Below are 18,526 nucleotides of genomic sequence, written 5' to 3' on the forward strand. Positions count from 1 at the left end.
TTTGTGCACATCCTTGGCTATAGAAAAACCTTGAAGAATTCTGCAGCCTTTTCTCCGCTTGTCACTAGAAGAACCACCCCTCACCTCACTCAGTGCAAAACTGAAACACCAACGTTCAGGAAGTCACCCATTCACCACCAGCTCCACAGTGGAAATCTCTCTGGCTTTTTTAATCTGAGTTTCTCAGGTTGCAGAGCTCACGTTACTCACCCCTGCAGAGGTTCCAGTTTGCTCTCAACAGACAACAATTTAGATTTCATAAACTGAGAGTTCAAGGAGTAAAACAAAAAACCTTACAGGGTGTGCAAAAGAGCAAAATACAGCCCAACTGGAGTGAAAACTGTTGAAAATATGCAAATTGCAGTTCATTGTTCATGCCCACAGGACAGTGACAGCACAAAGGTAATTTTTCTAGTTTGCAGCAACAGAAGTGAATCCATCTCAAGACTGTGGTGCATTACCTGTTCCCTGGTGAGCACCCTCTGGGGAGGAGGGCACTGTTTTCCACTCACTCTGCCAGAGGATGTGCCCAGTTTGGGAAAGACAGCCCAAGGCAGCTCAGTGCTGCAGCTGCCTGAGGAGGTACAGAAGTTACAGCACCCAAAAAAAGGTGTTCCCATCAGTGAGTGTAAATTCAAGCAGCACAAGGACTTCACCAGGGTAGCAGTCAGTGTTTGTCCCCTGCCATCCACTTGACCCAGCATTTCCATTCTCTTCATTATTGGTACAAGTGCAGCATCTAAAGAAAGTATTTAATATTTGAGCTGAGCCTGTCTTCCCCTTTCCAGAACCATGCCTCAGAAACCAACCCAAGGGCCATGTGCTCATTACTAAAAAGGGGCAGAGGCAGTTGCATATTGAATGGTTTATTTTAGGTTCTTTCAGGCCTGGACAAATGACCTGGTCTCCCTGGAAAAGGGCTAGCAGACTTCCCTGCCATTTAAAAACTGCTTTTGCTCACATGATTTTGTTTTCAAAGAGGGAATTCCTCTTCTTTAAATAGCTTTTTAGAAATGTATATAGCAGCAGTATGGTACAAAGATGAGTATTTTCTTTTCACAGTACACACAGGTTAGTATTGCCACTGAGAATATGCCTTAAACAAATGCCTTGAAAAACAGCATTCGCTCTGTATTACTGATCCACACAGAGTGTTCATAAACCTCAATAAATTCAATACCCAGAATTTAAATAATAAAACTGGCAAGTGTCAGGTATCATTCCAGAATTGGAATTACAGTAGATCCCACATTTTCCCCATTGCTGGCGCTTCGCCAGGCAGGTGCATGCTGCTCTATATACAGAACAAAAACCCCAGAAGCAAATACATTTTATATTAAATATACATAAATAGCAGGAGTGTGACTGGAGAGCCATGCTTGCATTAATACTGAGTCTGTGCTGGCAGAGTCCTTTACCAAACACGGGGACAGGTGAGTCGTTCTGAGCCCATCCATCCCTGGCTGGGGTGGAGCAGGATCTGTCCCAAACCCAGCCCTGCTGGGGGCACAGCCATGGATGCACACTGGGAACAGGGGGAGTCACAGCTTCTTCACCTTGTCTTTGTTCTTCTGCAGTTTGGTGTGCACCACCTTGAGAGTAGTGAGGAAGTTCCCGAGGAAGAGCAGCAGGAATGTCAAAGCCAACACAAAAACCTGAAAGGGAAGAGGAAGCAGCATTTATTACCTTGTAATATTACAACATGGATTATATTCAGCACTGCTGGGCTCTACCAGAAACAGAACAGGCTCTGTGCTGCCTTATCCTGAGATATTTAAATGGAGTCAGATGCCCAAATATCTTTCAGCATGTGGTCAAGCACCCACTCTGCCCTGCTCTGTGCTTCTTCTGAGCAGAGACAACACACACCTGCCATTCTTTGCATTCCTTGTGCCTTGACAATCTGAAAAGCGTGATTGCATTGTATAGCTGCCAGAACTGCAAAGAGGAAAAGAAAAAGGCAATTTAATTAGAAGCAAAAAGAATTAAGCCTTGGAAACGTTTTTCATGGCTGTGTGTGATCTAAAGCACCTTTGGGTGGTGCAGCAGCAGACACTGCACCACAGAGGGAGGAGGGGATCACCCAACTTACATGCCCAAAGAACAAGAAGGGAAGGAGAAACGTCAGCCCCCGCCACATCCAGGACTGGAATCCTTCTGGAAAAGGTTGACAGAAGAGGCAGAGTGTGAGCACAGAAGAGCCAGGACTGGACCTGCAGCTCCTCCCCACCCAGATCACCCCCATAAGGGCTATTCCTATCAAGTAAAAAGATTTCCTGGAAGTTGCAGTAGTTGGAGGAGGATAAAGTTAGGGATGACCAAAACCTCCATCTTAGTCTCCTCAAATGCTGACAAAGATCAGATTCCTCTGCTCCTGACCTACAGGACCTGAGGAGGGGGATAAAAGTCTCCCTGCCCTTCCTGCCTTGGGACACAGGCAGCCAGGCAGGGGACAGCTCTGCAATGTGGGGGCACACAGCCCTCTCCCTCCCCACTGCACCCAAAACCTGTGCAAAGAAAGCATAGCAGGAGACCTCACCTACTGTAAGGTCCAAGTGGTTTCTCTCCCCCAGAGCCCGGAGCCTATAGAGGCAGCCCCTTTGGTAATAATACTGTAAGAACTGAACACAGCCTGGAGAAGGAGAGAGAAAACATCACTCCATTGGTTATTCAGAAGTATGGTAAGTAACAAACTACTTTAATAATGTTTAATCCAATAGCATTTAATTATTGCTTATATTTGTAGATTGCATATTTGTACACTATCTTTATATTCTTACAGTTTAATATTCCAGTATTTACCAAATGAAAGTGTTTTCTTCTAAGCATGTATGACACAGAATTACCCCCTGAATTAGCAAGGTAAGACATACTCACTCTGAAATATTGAAAATGCTAAAAATTGACTGCGAAACATCTGATACATGAGTCCATCCGGCCTGGAAGCAGAACATGGGAGGTCCATTAATCTGCTAAAAGCATCCAGTGCATCCAACCCTTCCCCTTCACCACCAGGCTGATGCCATTAGCAAACAAACCAGCAGCTGGTGCCCAGCTCATTCCACCCACTGGGAGCCCTGAGAGGTGCTACAGCCACAGAGGAAGTGCTCTCATTGATTAGGTTTCCCCTCTCTAAAAGGATAAATGCTGTCCCCTCTCATCCTTTATCACAGTTTTCTCCAGGCAGCAAAGCCATTCAGCATCATCTGCATCAAGAATACAAGCACTGCAACAGGGGGTGGTTGTGCTGCTTATCCCAAGGGCAGTTCAGGATAGATAGAGGGCAAGGGACCTTCTGCCCCAGCCACTGTCAGCCCCTTATAGATTCAGGGAAGAAGCTTATGTTGTTTAAAAAAAAAATAAATTTAATAATTAACTCATCAGTTCATGCCCAAGTCGAGACAGGTTGCACAGGGAGTGCATTGTGGGCTGTCTGACCACCACCCACTGCAAGGGGGTAACTTGAATTTTTTGCTTTAAACTCTCTAATCAAGGGTCAGTAAAGGCACCAAACATCCATTTTGTGGTGTCCTTCCTCTATAGCAAAGTGCTGCTTGTTTCCTTAAGTACAGAGACAGAAACTGGGAGACTTGCAGAGATTTTGCTATCACCAGCCCAACTACAGTCACAGGGTTTTCATTTTTTTTTTTTTTTTTTTAAAACCAGCAATGTAAATACAACCTTGCAGTGTTGTATTTATCATTGAAAACACCTGTAACATCAAACAAATATTAAGGCTGACACGCTGCCATATGTCCTGTGGCCACAGCTTCGTGGTCATGCTGGATTTAAATGCTCAGATGATATAAACACCATGAAACAGGCTTGAAGCACCTCGAGCAGGCAAGAGCAGACTCACCACGTTAACATCACTCCAGACAGGAACGTGGAAACGTAGTGATGGGACACCCACCAGCCTTTGATCCTGAGCAGGAAAAAATATGGCAGTTAGACAAGAAGCATGGATTTCAGCATTGAAGTCCAGCCTTACAGGCAAAAAATGATCCAAAAAATGGGAACAAAGCAGATGTCCAAACTCAAGCACAAGGGATGCTGTGGCGTTTCCAACCAAAGATGTGTGACCTCTAACACAAGGCAGCACACGCACCCCAGACCACATCTACAACCTACAGCTACCAAAACCAGCCAAAACCTTGGACCAATAACTTAGGGACTCTTAGGAACTGCAACTGCTCTCTTCCCAAACCTCAGGTGGCCACATGTGCCCTTGGAAGTGACCAGGGAGGAGGAGAGAGACAAGAGACTCTGCAGAGAGGCCATCAGCATCTCGGATTTGCTAGGCTTCAGTGCCAAGCTGAATCCCTTTTTGTTGCCTGGTTTTCTTTAGGGACATTTCATGCTTTCATGGGCTTTGCAGGTGGCACTGTACCTTGAGCCATTGCTAATGAGAATGCTTTCCCGTATTGTCAGCGTGCAGTAATACCACACCAAGAGAAAGTTAAACACTTCATCTGTCACCCTGTAAACACAAAAACCACAGAGTAAAAGACCCTCTTGTCAATTATAAAGATGCATTTTAAAAATCACTATTTTTCCTTCCTCCTCCTGGGTAGATGAAAACCTGCCCAAGTGAGCTATGAGTCCCATCCTGAACATCTCTAACCCACATACAGCACTGCCAGGCTCCAGGCCCTTTTGCCCTGGATCCTACACTGCAGATTCTGAGCTGATAAGCAGTTATGCAGGGATGACATTAAGTGCTGCCCAAGGAGAGAAAGCACCACAGAAGCAGCAGATGATCCAATTTAGAGAGGCCTTTCCAGGCTAATTCAATGAGGAGATTCCATGAGATCTATATAAATCCAATCAGCTAAAAGAATGGAAGAGCAATATGCTCTGGGACAAAAAAAAACCAAAACATCAAAATTTTATTTTGCCATTTGCAAACTCCTGAAGTCAAGGGGACTTGGGGCAGGCTCTGTGCAGGCAGCATCATTCCTGCATTCACTCAGACACACAGAGACTGTAGTGGAAGTGCATGGCTCCAACACATTCCTGGTTTTTAAGCAAAACCGAATAATGGAAGCTTGTTGGTGTTCAGACACTTTATCACAACCTAGAGGTAATGTTTCAGGTCTGATTATTTCATGCAAATTCTCTTTTATTGTTTTTGTTACCCCGGAGCTGCAGCACAGTGTTGGTCCCTGCCTGGGACAACCCACAAGCACAACCAACTGTTTGTTCCCAACAATAGCACGATGCCAGAATAACAACATCAATTTTTAGCATCATCAGGAAACATGATGTTGGACTTTCCTTTTAAAAAGGAAAAACAATTAGCTAAAATACAGCTCCTGCCAGAGTTGAAGAAGAGCAGGTGTCCTGCTGCCCAACTGCTCAAAGCCTAAACACCACCTGAGCTGTCTCACTGTGCTTAACAGTGCATAGGATAATTCAAACCCAGCACAGTTTTATGCAAAATACTTGAAAAGAAATAAAAATGCAGCTTACCTGTAGTGGAGAAAACACCTGCAGGCGACAGCCCCCAGTAACAAGATTATTGTCAGATAAAGTTTGAACTTCTCATACTCGTCCTTGTAGGCAAACCTGGAAGGAAACAGGTGCCATTTGTGGACACAAATGTTTGAGTAGAATGTAGTTTCACCTTTTCCAAACCACGTACAAAGCCAAATATCAAGCCCAGAGACAGAGGTTTTGCTGAAACACTTAGAAAAGCAGTGGACAGTGGTGAAAGGCAGTGTTCTGCCTGCAGGGAGGGTCAGTCTCAGCTGCAACACAATGCCTAAGTCCATCAGAGCTAGTTTCTGGATTGGCTTGACAAGATTTAAAAATACATAAATATCTCCATTTTCTGGAGCACTGTATGCCTAGAAGTCACAGCACCATTTTTCAGCACAAAAAAACTCCAAACACTTTTACAATTAAGGCCAGAGGCCGAGCTGGGCTTAAAAGCAAACGATAAATGGAATTGGAGCTACACTGGATGTCAGCTTATCCCCATGTTATAGTCCAGAGGCCCACCCTCAACATTCCACTTATCAGGTCTAAGAGAAACCCATTCTCTCTTGGGCTTCAGTCCACACCCAGAGCTGGCCCCAGAGAAACCCAAACTCACACACGTGGGGAGGCTCACTCACTTTGCCTGGTTGCTCAGGAGAGTGACATTCACGTTTCCCAGCACCAGATTTAAGTACAGGCTGGAAGACAAAAGCCAAGAGCAGACCCAAGTAAGTTGTTTAATTTGAACAGCACAGGACAATCTAGATTGAGGTGATGAGACAGTGGCTCTGCCAAAGCCACATTTGCTGGAGGTTTTTAATTAAGACAAACTGGAGGGAAATGCCACAGAAGAGGCTTTACACATGGAAATATTGGTCAGCATTTCCAGGAAGTTACTGAAAAGGCTTATTTTCCTGGTCCCTTTTTTGCACTACAACCTAAGGGCAATATATATAGTGTGCACTGGCCAAATCCAAGCACAGGGAGGACTTGGAAGAAAATCTGAGGGGTTGCAGCATCACACACAACTGACATAACTCTGTCCTAGCAACCCCGCTTGAAGCAAAAGTTAAAGTTGGTTAAAAATATTATTAAAAAAAAAGAGAAAAGTCTTGTTCTGATTCAGCCCTCAAAAAATTAGCCCAGGAAAACATCAGTGTGGAACAATGAACTGCACAATCCCTTGCCAGTGCAGGTTACTGTCATTTTAACAGAAAACCTGCACTGCCCACACACATTTACATCCACTCACAGCTAATGAATTCTGTGTACAACTGACACAGCAGCTCAGTAAGAGATTTATGACTAATCCAATTTTACATGTCTTTCTTCAACCTTTTCCTTCAGGAACAAAGAGCATTGCTGTGAACATTTAAAAATCCAAAATTCCTGGAGCACACAAGGCTCCCTGGTGGAGCACGTACCCATTCCTCTTGGGCAGGTAGGCTTCCATGTCAAAGAAGGCATTCTGTCTCTCCTTGATCTGGCTGCTGATCTCCTGAATGAGAGCAAACTCCTCAGGACTCGCTCTGGGCTTGCACCTGCAAGAACACAGAAACAAGATATTCCTGTTCATGTTTTCACCTCCTTTTTATTAGAAGGAAAATAATGTTGTCATAAAATCCAGGCTGTTAACAAGCTGGCTCTGGGAGCTGATGCGCTTTGCTCCTGTATTTCTGAGGAACCATTTGGCTTATCACGACTTTATTTCACTGCCAGGTTTATGCTGCTGTAGGTGACTTCAACCAGCTGGTTTATAAATCAGCTTCTCTTTCCATCAGCTCAGTGACAAGATCGTGTGGGAATATTGTGCTTTTCTGAAAGAACTCTCTCCACTCTGGGAACTCTGTGCGTGGTTTCAGGCACTGCCCTTGCAGAGGCTGCAGCTCTTCAGGTATGAAGTATTTCAGGATGTAACAGGACACAGAGCTGATGATTTACTGACAAACTGTGGTTTTAGTAATTAATGTTAACCAGAGAGCAGGGAGCAGCAGAGCCAGCAGCCTGTGGTGTCAGAGGTGCTGTACTCAGGCCTGCACACAAGGAATTCAGCCTGTGGCTCCTGGGATCAGCCAAGCAGCCAGAGACAGTTCCCACCTGTAAATCCACCCAGGAGCAAGTTACACCTTCAGGTTCAAGGACTGATGTTGCTCTTCCAGTGCAGTTTACAGAGCAAAGCATTGTTCACCTGGCACAGCCAAAAGCTGCACAGCCCTGCAATGTACAGCACACACTGCAAGGAAAAAACCCACACCAGCTCCCTTAAACTTCTTTATTTACAGGACTCCCTCTCTCATGCAGTAATGAACACTCTACTTGGCTGCAATATGGAACAACTTTAGCACTGCAACATAGATTTTCTAGTAAAAGTACTAAAAATCCAAGCATTTCAGCCCTTGGAAGGAGAACTATCCCATCCCTGCCTCCTCCACCCTCCATGTCTCCTGTTACCGTTGCAGGCTGTGCTTCAGATCCCTCAGTGTCTTCTTCTGCCGATGTATGGAGCTGCTGCAGGCTGTCTGCAAGCTGGTGACTTCTTCCAGTTTCTGCCTGTAAACTTTGTGTGTTTCCTGCAGGAGAAGAGGAGATGGTAGGTAGGAAGAGCCCTTCTAGGTTATTCATGGCATTTGGTCCTCACCTCCAAGGGAAACCAGGAAAATCCTGTTTTGTGGGATACAACAGGCACCCCTTTAACAAGGAAGGAGGGGGAGATGCCAAACGAGTACAGACACAATAGGGCTTAAATGGACACTAATGAAATTCCTGCAAGAGGAAAAGCATCCTCTACACTCATCTCATTGCCTCTTTAAAGAGCTTTCCCACTCAGGAGCTTCTCACTCCCATCCCACCCTGCAATGAAGCCCCTAATCCTTGAATCTCCTAATCCTACATTTGATCCTGATCCATGCCCATCAAATGGTGGCTAAATCACAGAGCAGGCACTCCAATTTCACAGCCAGATTATATCTTGGAGAAAATAAATGAGGACCTAACAGAGTGGGGGAGGGAGGGGAAAGACACAGCACCAGGCATAAATCCATGGCTGAGGGTTTAGGCACCTCTGGGCCATCACTGCCATCCCAACCCCACAGATACTCAATTCAAGCAACCTACTGTCCCATATTCAGGTTTAAAGAGCTGAACTGATGTCCCTGCCTGTGGCCTTGCATGCTCCCTGGGAGGAACTGCTTTATCACAGCTCATTGGTCCCCTGAAGCCCCCAATTAGTGTTCAGCCATGACGAGGACACGCTCACCAACTGCAAGCCCATCGAGAGGAGCCTCTGCTCTCACCCCTCCCTGTGCTCAGGGATACCTGGGCTCTGCTTTCCCACCCTTTGCAAGGATTTCACCCCTTTCCCCATGAGGGAGGTCTCAGGAAGGGCTCTCCAAGCATCAAGCAATGACCTCTGAGCCAATTTTAAGACCTGTAATAAGTTGGAAAACAGAGTTTGCAGAGTTAGTGCCAAGAGACAGTGTGGGTTACATGGCTGCTTCACCTACCAGCACACCAAGAACCACAGGAAATTCCCACCACTCTTCCCAGAGCATAAACATGGTGGTGAAACCACACAAACCAAATCTCTGCTCTCCTCCTCGCTAGGACCCACTTGGTAGCTGTTCTTTATTTACAAGAACAATCCAAAACAAGCTCCAGTGTCTGATTTAAAGACCTTAATAACCAAACTAACCCTGTACAGGCACTGCAGCTCTCACTGTTTGAGGCTCACTTTGGTTTTGCTGAGCACACCTCTACAGCACTAATCCTGACACCTCGACCACCAGAAGCTGCCACCCCACTGAAAAGTGTTTCTGCTTTCCTTTTCCAGGTGGGGAAACTGAGGCAGGGACAATCACTGACATTTACTGTGGTTTAGGTCACACTAAGGCAGGGAGCTTGTTGAGAAGGTGCACACAGCAAACAAGTGACCAACAAAACCATGCCAGCTGGTCTCCCCCAGCACCCAACCCTTGTTTCTGCTAATAGGAATACAACCTGAACTGAGTTTTAATTAAGAAACAAGCTAAATGTGGACATCACACTTTTTTTTTTTTTGCATGCACGTTCTGTTTAACAGTCTAAAAGAGGCCAAAACAGCCTCCAGAGTGAGAACAGCCCGTTGTACTTTAAAACTGGCTTTAAGATTTAAAGCACGTGTATAGGTGCGGCACTGACGACAAGCAGAGAAGGAAGGGAAGGTTTCTGGAAGTAAAAGCATCTCGTAGAACAGCTCTTGGCCCCCACTCCGAGGCCCTTCCATCCCTCAATGCACTTTTGCAAGACGGAAAAACAGCACTCGGAGCCGTCGTATCCCACCACGGGAAATCAAACTCCGCCAGGAGATGCTGGCGGGACAGGCGCTGCCCGCACTGCTCTCTGCAGCACGCTATGGATGCACAACCGCACCGCGTCCCCTTTTTCCATCCTTTCTCCAGCAACGGGATCCGAGGCACCACATCTTGGTGCATCCTCAGAGGGACCTGGGGCACGGCCGCGGCTCGGTCGGGGCTGTCCCGTGCGCTCGCACAGGGGGCAGCGGGGCACGGGCTGTTTTGGGGGGGGCCGTGCAGGGATGCACATCCTCGCTCCGTGCGGACACCCCGCGGCCGCAGCGAAGGCACCGAGCGCGCCCGGCCGCCCCCGGCGGGGCTGGGGGGAGCCCGCCCGCACCTCCCGCCGAGCCGCCCCGGTGATGCGGCCGGCGCTGGGGACCCCCGGTCCCGCTCCTGCCGGGCGGGGCGAGCCGGGGCCGGCCCCGCGTCACGATGCGAAGCAGAGCCGGCAAGGGCAGCGCGGGGGAAGCCGCGTCCGCGCAAGCGGAGGAGGCACCGCGAATGCCCCGCAGGGCCCCGCCGCCCCCCGCTCACCTGGAGCTGCCGGAACTCCTCCTCCAGCTCCCGCCACTCGCCCAGGCTCCGCTCCAGCTGGTCCCGCATGGCGCGGGGCCGCGCCAGCTCCCCGGGCCGCCGGCGCGCGCCCGCCGCCCGCTGCCCCGGGCCCGCGCGCCGCGTGCGCCGCTGACGTCATCGCGCGCGGTCATGGGCGGGCCCCCCGCCCGCCTCAGGGGAGGGACCCGGCAGGTGAGGGAACGCTCCGGTCTGTGCTCACCTCCGGCCAGAGCCCCTCGGGACGGAGATTCCCCTCAGGTCAAGGCTCCCCTCAGGTGCGGGATCCCCTCCTGTGATGGCCCCCTTCAGGCCCGGGATCCCCTCCCGTTATGGTCCCCTCAGGCACAGCACCTGTCAGGCCTGTGTTCTCCTCAGGCCAAAGCTCCCCTCAGATTGGGGGTCCCCTCGGCTGCTATCACCCACCCTGCCCCGGTCACCTCCTGGAGGCCCTGCACCTCTCCTGAGCCCCCTTGTGTTGTGGCAGCACCTGAAGTGCTCCGTGGTGTGACATGGAAGCATTTTCCTGCCCTTTCAGGGTGGTTCATCACGCGTGGAGCTGAGGGGAGATAAAACCCACCACTGCACAGGGCCGGCCCTCTCAGACAGAGCTGGTGGCTGAATCTGAGGCAGCTCAGCCCTGCTGCTGCCTGGACCTTCATCATGGGTCCTTGGTGTCACAGAAGACGACAAGAGGATTCCTGATGTCTTTTTTTTTACAATTACCCACTCAGCAGCTGGACTGGCCAGTTGTGAGCTGAGCCTGATGTTCTGGGGCAGGGTGGGAAGAGTTGTAAATGTTGACACCACATCCTGTGAACTTCTTGTGCAAGGGTAGAAATTGGCAAAGAGGAAGAAAAAGGGAAGGGGAAGGAAGCAATTGAAAATAAAAGGTACAAAGGAGAGGAGAGGGGAGGAGTGAAGCTAAAGTAAAAACACAAATGCAATGCTGTCTTTTCATGAGGAGTCTATGTAGGATCCCATTTCCTTGAGTTTCACATAAACAACCAAAAACATTGGGTGTGGAGACACTCCTCAGTGTTTTGCTGTCCCTGGTCCTTCTCTAGGTCCACTGTTTGGCTTTTTGCATGTTTTTTTCATACATTTGTGGGTGGACACCTGAAATGCCGTTGACGACCTTCTGCATTCAGTTTCCAGAGAAACCCTCTCAGAACTTGCAGTGGTTTGGGATTTCTGCTGGTTTAAGAACCACCAGCCCCAGGGATGTTGCATTGTCCCTGCTGCTTCTCCAGTGAGGCCATGATTGTCCAGAGATCAAACACGTGTGTTGTGGCAGGTCTTGGTAACCCTGAAGCAGAATAATAAATGAATCAACATAATAGAAATGTCACAGGAATTTGTTATATCTGTATTAAATTTTTCCTGGATTCTAGCATTTGTCCACAATCCTATGTAACAGGGTTGTTTGTTACAGGAGACCTGGATTTTGGATTACAGACTTTGGAAGAAGGAGGATCACGTCTCAGATCAGAGCATTAACTCTGCGCTGGACACGTGCCAAAACTTTCCAGTTCACCACAAGGTTGGAATACTCCCTGCCAGCAAAGTTATTTTTCCTTCCCACATGCAAACATTCCCTCACCTTTGCAGTTCTCTGTCAGCCCAGTTTACCACAGAGCCATCCCTGAGATGTGGCTGCATCTCACCCCTTGCTGTTGAGGCTGGGGTGCTGACACCCTCCTGCAGATCTGGGGGAATCCAGAAAGTAAAAACACTTCAACATTTGTAGGATTGCTTGTGTCAGTTCAGGAAAAGGTGCTTTTAGAAGACATCATAAACTGTCAATAGTCCTTAAAAGTATTCCTTTCACTTTTGATCTGTAAGCCTCAAAAGAGCAGAAGGAAACTCTTATCAGACATGAATATTTGTCCTGGGCTGGAATTCTGCAGGCTGATGACATTTAGTTAGGGCCATGGTTGGTGTTTCACATACAAAGGCAGGAAATGTGCATTTCCCACTCAGAGCCTGCTGTGCCAGCCCTAGAGCTCTCCCAGAACACCAAGGGATTTATCCCAAACTTTCCTACCTGTCCCCTACACCTCTTGACAAGGAACAATTCTTACACGTTTTGTGGCTGTGCATAATGATTACCCCAAAAGATTTCTTTCAACTTTATAACTAAGCCATGCTAATTAATATTCATTCAAGAGATCTGCATTTTCTTTCAAACAGAAACCACACAAACATAAGCACAAGCAATGGGGGTGTAGCAGGGCTGGCCTTACAGCTGGTTCTGCATTATTTAACCTTGCAGCATTACAAAATACTTCAGAATGACCTGTAAGCTCTCCCCAGCTCCTGGGAGGCTGTAGCTGTTTGTATAATCTCATTATTTGAATCACATCTTTGTGAATAAAACCAAAGCAAGCTGAGATAAGTGATCCCCTCAGCCCTGGATGGGGAGCAGGGCTCTGTGCAGCTGATGCTCAGGGCTCCCACACCTTGCCTGTCTTTCACTTGTGGCAACACATGAGGACTGGTGCTTTTCCTCTGAATTTCAATATTTTATTATCATTTTTCACAGTATCTTGCAAGTTTAATGGCTGTTTTCTGCTGCCAGAGATCACCTAAGGCCATTGCACAGCAAATTTACAAACGTGAAATCTCTGGTTTGCCTTTACCTTAATTAATCCCAACTCACCAACCTTTCACTGCCAGAAAACGTGTCTAAGAAATTGAGTTCATAAATCAAGTTAAGGATCACAGCGAAATTGTGACTATTTGTTCTCTGGGTGTTAGATTTTGTTTGAGTACACATAGTTATATATATATATATGTACAGCCACATGTGAGCTCCTTTCCTTCAACCTTTCCTTCCAGACTATTCCTGAATGCAAATTCCATTCATTCTTTCCTCTTAAGATAATTGAGGCTGTTTCCTTTGATGCTTTTCCCCTGTCCTAGAAATGCAGATTCTTTCCTGCAGAGCAAAGGAGAAAGGACAAAATATAAATGTAGATGAGTCCCTATTCTGACACCAGATGACAATAAGCCATGATAAATAAAATACTTGGCACATGTTTCAGCTGGAGATTCATACTGCTGATTCATCTTGTATTATCTGGATTTATCCCTCAATTAAGAAATAAAGTAAGGACTTAAAGTGAGGCATTAGCTCAAGTATGGTCAAATTTATCTGCCTCCAATGATATTAAAAGTCTTGCAAAGCACTCCATGGTCAGTAAATAATTCTCAGCTTTGGGTGACTTCAGGAATTAACACCATAACTTTACCTTTAAACCTCTACCTTATTGTGGGTAGTTAAGCAGAGACCAAGAACTGTAAATCGGCAGCAACAGGAACTCATGGGGAGAGGGTATCTGGTGTCAGCTTCCAGCACTTCAGCCTTTCAGTTTGCATGACTATCTAAGTGCCTGAACATTCCAGATAACCCAGGGGTTTAACTTCAGGTTGTTTTGATGTAAAACCAACATGGTTTTTATCTTGAGATAACTGCTCCCAACAAAAAGGGAAGAATTTTAAATGCTTTCCCACAAGGCTGCCTCTTAAGCCAGATGCAACCAGGTGAAGTTTACACCTCAAACCTTTCACTTCAATCCCTCCTAAATCCTGCTAATGACAATTCTTTAAAGCAGAGTGGTGGGGATGTTCCTTCAGCTCACCAAAACGGGCTTGGTTGGAGTCCAAGACCCTCCCACCTCTTCCCTGGCTTTTCTTTTGAATATAGCAGCAATAAAACACACATCTGAGCATCCCACTTCCACAGTATGTTGTTGTAACACTTTTCACCTTTAAAGAATTCCAACATATGTTTCCCTAAATGTTTTTTCTCTATTTATTCTACAAAGTTCCCAGAATAAATTTAATTTATTGATTCTGACAGTTTTCAGTTGGTTTGGACATTTCACTTGGGTAATTCCCCAAGTTTAGTGCAAGCAAACTCAGCTTGGAGCAGCTGTCTCCTTTCAGTGCAAAAATGATTGGTTTCAGATTTGGAATATTGAGGGCTTTGGGCTATATTTAATTTTTTTTTCTTTATTATTATTAATCCTGCCCTTAAAAGAGAAAAAAAATGGAAGTGCATCATATGTCACAGTGCATCATATGTCATATGCTGCAGAAGGGTGTTTCTGAGCATGTTTCCATGCACAAACTCCCAGTGCTTGGCTCTTCAGTGTGTCCAGCCTGCAAGTGGAGTTCATTGCAATGAACTGTGTTGGCAGAATAATGGGCTGAATTGCAGCATAATTTACATGGACAGATTTAAAAGCTTCCTTTCAGTCTTAATAAATGCAGGGTTTAATCAACTGCCAGACAACTAAAGCAGCAACAGTACAAGGAGCAGCAGAACTGCCGCCCTGCACTGCCTGGTGAAGGTTTTGCTGTTGTTCTTTGGTGTCAGTGGCCAGTGCCTGTCAGAGTGAAACAAGAAAAAGAAACCAAACAGCCAAGAAGAGTATTTGGGGCCAAATTTTGGCTGGCAAGCCTGGAACGAGAGGAATTGTGTCAAAGAAAACCCAAATTCTCCTCCTAGCACATCATAGTTTGAGTTTTTGACCCTACTTTTCATAATGGCCTCAATGTTGTGCCTGGAAACAACTGCCCTTGGGAGAGGAAGAGTTTGGTTAGGACATTTCTGGGTCAGTTTGAGTTATATCTCACTCTTAGACTGGGTTATATATTCTAGGTATATCTGAAACCCTTTACAAAAATTATCCCCACTTCCTACTTACTAAGGAGGTTCCTTCTCTCAAAATGGAATAACGATATTTTCTAAGTAAAATTTCATTTGAGTGAGTGAAAAGAACTTTCTGATAAAACTTCAAATATCACCACCTTCTCTTCAAGCTGGTCTAATTTTGTCTTTTTTTTATAAGAAGGATATGCTTATATTTTCCCACTCTGTACCCTTGTAATACAAAAAGGTACAGAATGATATTATCAAGTGACAGAATAATTAAGTATGATTCAAATGTTTATATCTGAACTAAGACAACTGTAGAGGGGAATCACACACAGCCTCTTCCTAGATAAATGTTTTTGTGAAGCCTCTTTGGAGGGGGCAGGAGTGTGTGTGAGGGTGCTGATAACCCACTCTGGGACTGCAGAAGTAAAATAACAAACACACAAAGACCAGGAGCAGAAGAATTTAAAATAAGCAACCCAGAAATGGAGGCAGCACTCTCCATCATATCCAGATACAGAGGTTTTTGCAGAGGCAGTTTTTGATCCCAATTTGTGAAGTTTAATTTGTTGCTAAAATATTTTTACTCTTTTAAAGTTTTTAGTGTTTTCAAATATATATTACTTTTCAAATATGTATGTAACTTTTGGTTAGCAGAAGCTGTGGTTAGGTGTGACATAGTTTGAACTTGCAGTTCAAAAACCTCAGGCAGCCCATGCCCTTTAAAAATAGACAGGTAAAATGGTCTGAATTAGCTAATTATTTTAATTGCCAATCTCTCAATTAAGTGCAGTGCTATATAGGGGCTGAAATAATAGTTAATACTTTTCCAGAGAAGGCTATTTCTGGTTGTAATTTCAAGCTGTAGATTTTGGGCTGCAATAAGCATTTTTTCTTCTCCCTCATGGGTTTCTTTATTTCCTCCCCAAACTTCTGTCCTCACTCCAGCCCTTACGCCTGGCCATGGTGGAACACAGGAATGATTGTCTTCTGTAATTCCTAGGCTCTGCCCCAAACCAGAACACTTTAATATGAGTGACTGTGAATAAATCCTTCCTGGATATCTTCATCTCATTTTTAATTACAGGAGACATTTTCTGTTGTATAAGTATTTCCTAACTTGGTCAGCTTCCATGGTTTTCTCTAATTTTCTTTTTTTTTTCCTGCTTAAAGAAGTCTTTAAGTTCTGCCTCTCCTACATCCCTGGAAATGCTTGCTAGCAGTTGCCATCTTCCCAGTTCATCTAATCTAACATAAGAAATTCCATGTGTGTATTTCCCTCAGTACAGATCTCCCTCCATCATTTCCACACCAGTTCATGTTGTCTGTGGAGAAGATCTTCCTTCCCTCCACTTCATTTTCCTACAACTGATTTCCCAGGCAGTGGCACTTTGGCTCCATGGCCCTTATACATGCCATGGGAAATGGAATATTTGCCTTCAGTCACACTCACGCTTGGAATAAATCCATTCTCTGTCCTATCTGAGCATGGACACAACGTTTAAGCCACATTCAATGCCTCAGATATGGAAGATGGCAAAGGAACACCCATCAGGGAAGGCTGATCTGTATCTCATCTTTACAGAGGCAGCTGCTTTGTTTCATCACAAGAGTTCCCACCTGCCTCAACATTTTTACCTTACAGCCTGCAGAGTTGTGCACAAAAAATGCAGTAAAAGGAAGAGAATCAAATGCATTTGGCTCATGGGAGTCATACCAGAGCTGTGGTGTGATACTAGAAATGTGCACAGTCAGTTACCCATTAGGGAAGATGATTACAGACACCCATAAGGCCAGAGTGGCAATCCCTGCTCACCATGGCTGTGGAAGAAATGTAATGGATGAGGGAATTAGTGTCAGGTTTATTCAGATTTCTCCTTTAAGACCGCTGATGTGCATTTTCAGGAGCTTTCTCCTATTTCTCCTGACATTTGCAAGGCTGATTTATTTGTTACTAATCGGTGCTGTAATCAGTGCTTTCATTTCCAGCCTTCTGCTGCTGGGCGTATGAAAAACCAACCAGAGGTGAAACACTCGTTGCTTATTAGCACTTCATATTCTGCTGGAACATCCCGAGCTCAGGGCACGTAGCTGCACGGCGCTGTGTGTGCCCGGTGGCTCCGGCTCCATCCCCGGTGCTCAGCGAGGGCAGCAGCGCCTGGTGCCGTGTCCCGGCACATCCCTGTCCGCCCGGGGCCGCTGCCGTGGCCCTCAGCGCTGGAGTTTGGCACGTTGCTATGGTGACCCCGCCGCCGCAGGCAGCACCGAGCCGCCACCAGCACAGGTCGGTGTCCGCGGTTCGGCCCTCGCCATCGGGGGCGGCGGGAGAGCGGCGGCCGCGCTCCAGGCTGCTCTGCAAACCGAGCTGGGCGCTTTCCCTGTCGGCCGCTCGCACCGCTGCCCTCCTGCCCGGCTCCCGCTGGGGAGGAGCAGCAGCAGGAGCAGCCCTGGCCATTCCGCTCGCAGACAGCGCCCTGGGGGCCAGGAGGGGAGGGGGTGACTCCGCTCCGCTGGTGGGTGCTGGCAAAGGGACCCCGCTGCTGGGCAGTGTCGTGTGCTGGGTCACGGCAAGGGCTGAGCTCTGCTGGGCCTCGGGGCCGGGAGCAGTCAGGCACGGGGCACGGCGTGCGGTGCCCGGCAGGGTTCTGCCAGGGAGTCTGTAGCCGCTTCTCTGCGGCCAGGTGTGCTTCCCTCCTTGCTCTTCATTAAGTTAAGATGTAAAAAAGTAGCTACACTGCATTGCTCTGAAAAAAAATGGGCTTCCAGTAGCGCCGTGCAGACTAAAGCTGCATTTTACCAGAGACCCGGCCAAAGTCGCAGAGCAGCGTCTGGGGGGGGACGCGGGGGTCTGTACGAGCCTCATCCCCAAACGCCGCGGCAGAGGCGCACGGGAGCATCAGCGTCTCGCCCTCGTACCGAGAGCTGCAACCGGAACGACTCTGCACCGCCTGCCTCCCGCTGCCAGCCTCCCCGCGCCCTGGGAGTGGGCGGCTGAAAACATGCAGGGAGGCGAATACCGACTGCGTTATCACTTACGCAAACCTGGCATCGCTGACGTAAATTTAGAAGGGGATTCAGCAAATAAAGGCGGCTCCCGGCAGCCCGCATTACCTCGGGTACTCTGCGCGGGCTGTGCCTCGCAGGACACGGCGAGCAGATGGGGCTGCCCCCGCAGCTGGGAATCCTCCCTGGGGTTTGTAAATCCTAAGCTTTGAGTTAAAGAAGTGGTGGGATGTGTTGGTGGGAAAGCGAGGCTCCCATCTGGCAGGGGTAGAGAGGAGGCTTCTTGTCTCAGGCATAAGCTGCTCAGAGGTCATGGCCAGTGTCACGGTGGGTACAGATTGCTGTAGCTTGGCTCTTCTGCTTCCCCAGTGAGGGCAGGACAGGCTCAAGCCAGCAAAGAGCAGCACAGTGTCCCGAAAAAACCCAGCCATTGGCAAATATTGGCAAGACCTCCTTCTCCAGGAGCTGCAGTACTCAAAAGTGAGGGAGG

The 18,526-nt window shown here is 47.3% G+C and overlaps 1 protein-coding gene across 1 annotated transcript; it reads right to left on the reverse strand.

Moving 5' to 3' along the window:
• Positions 1 to 853: 853 nt before the first annotated feature.
• Positions 854 to 10,484, reverse strand: TMEM120B (transmembrane protein 120B). Its single transcript, XM_041489123.1, has 12 exons — positions 10,350 to 10,484; positions 7,933 to 8,051; positions 6,906 to 7,022; positions 6,120 to 6,179; positions 5,473 to 5,568; positions 4,391 to 4,480; positions 3,860 to 3,925; positions 2,878 to 2,939; positions 2,540 to 2,632; positions 2,093 to 2,157; positions 1,870 to 1,938; positions 854 to 1,655 (listed from the first exon to the last, which is right to left on the reverse strand). The coding sequence occupies exons 1-12, from the start codon at positions 10,416 to 10,418 to the stop codon at positions 1,542 to 1,544; spliced, it is 1,020 nt and encodes a 339-aa protein (XP_041345057.1). The 5' UTR covers positions 10,419 to 10,484; the 3' UTR covers positions 854 to 1,541.
• Between the last annotated feature and the right edge of the window lie 8,042 nt (positions 10,485 to 18,526).

The sequence above is a fragment of the Pyrgilauda ruficollis genome, unplaced genomic scaffold, assembly GCF_017590135.1.
Source record: "Pyrgilauda ruficollis isolate IOZ18807 unplaced genomic scaffold, ASM1759013v1 scaffold9, whole genome shotgun sequence".
In the NCBI taxonomy this organism is placed as follows: Eukaryota; Metazoa; Chordata; class Aves; order Passeriformes; family Passeridae; genus Pyrgilauda; species Pyrgilauda ruficollis.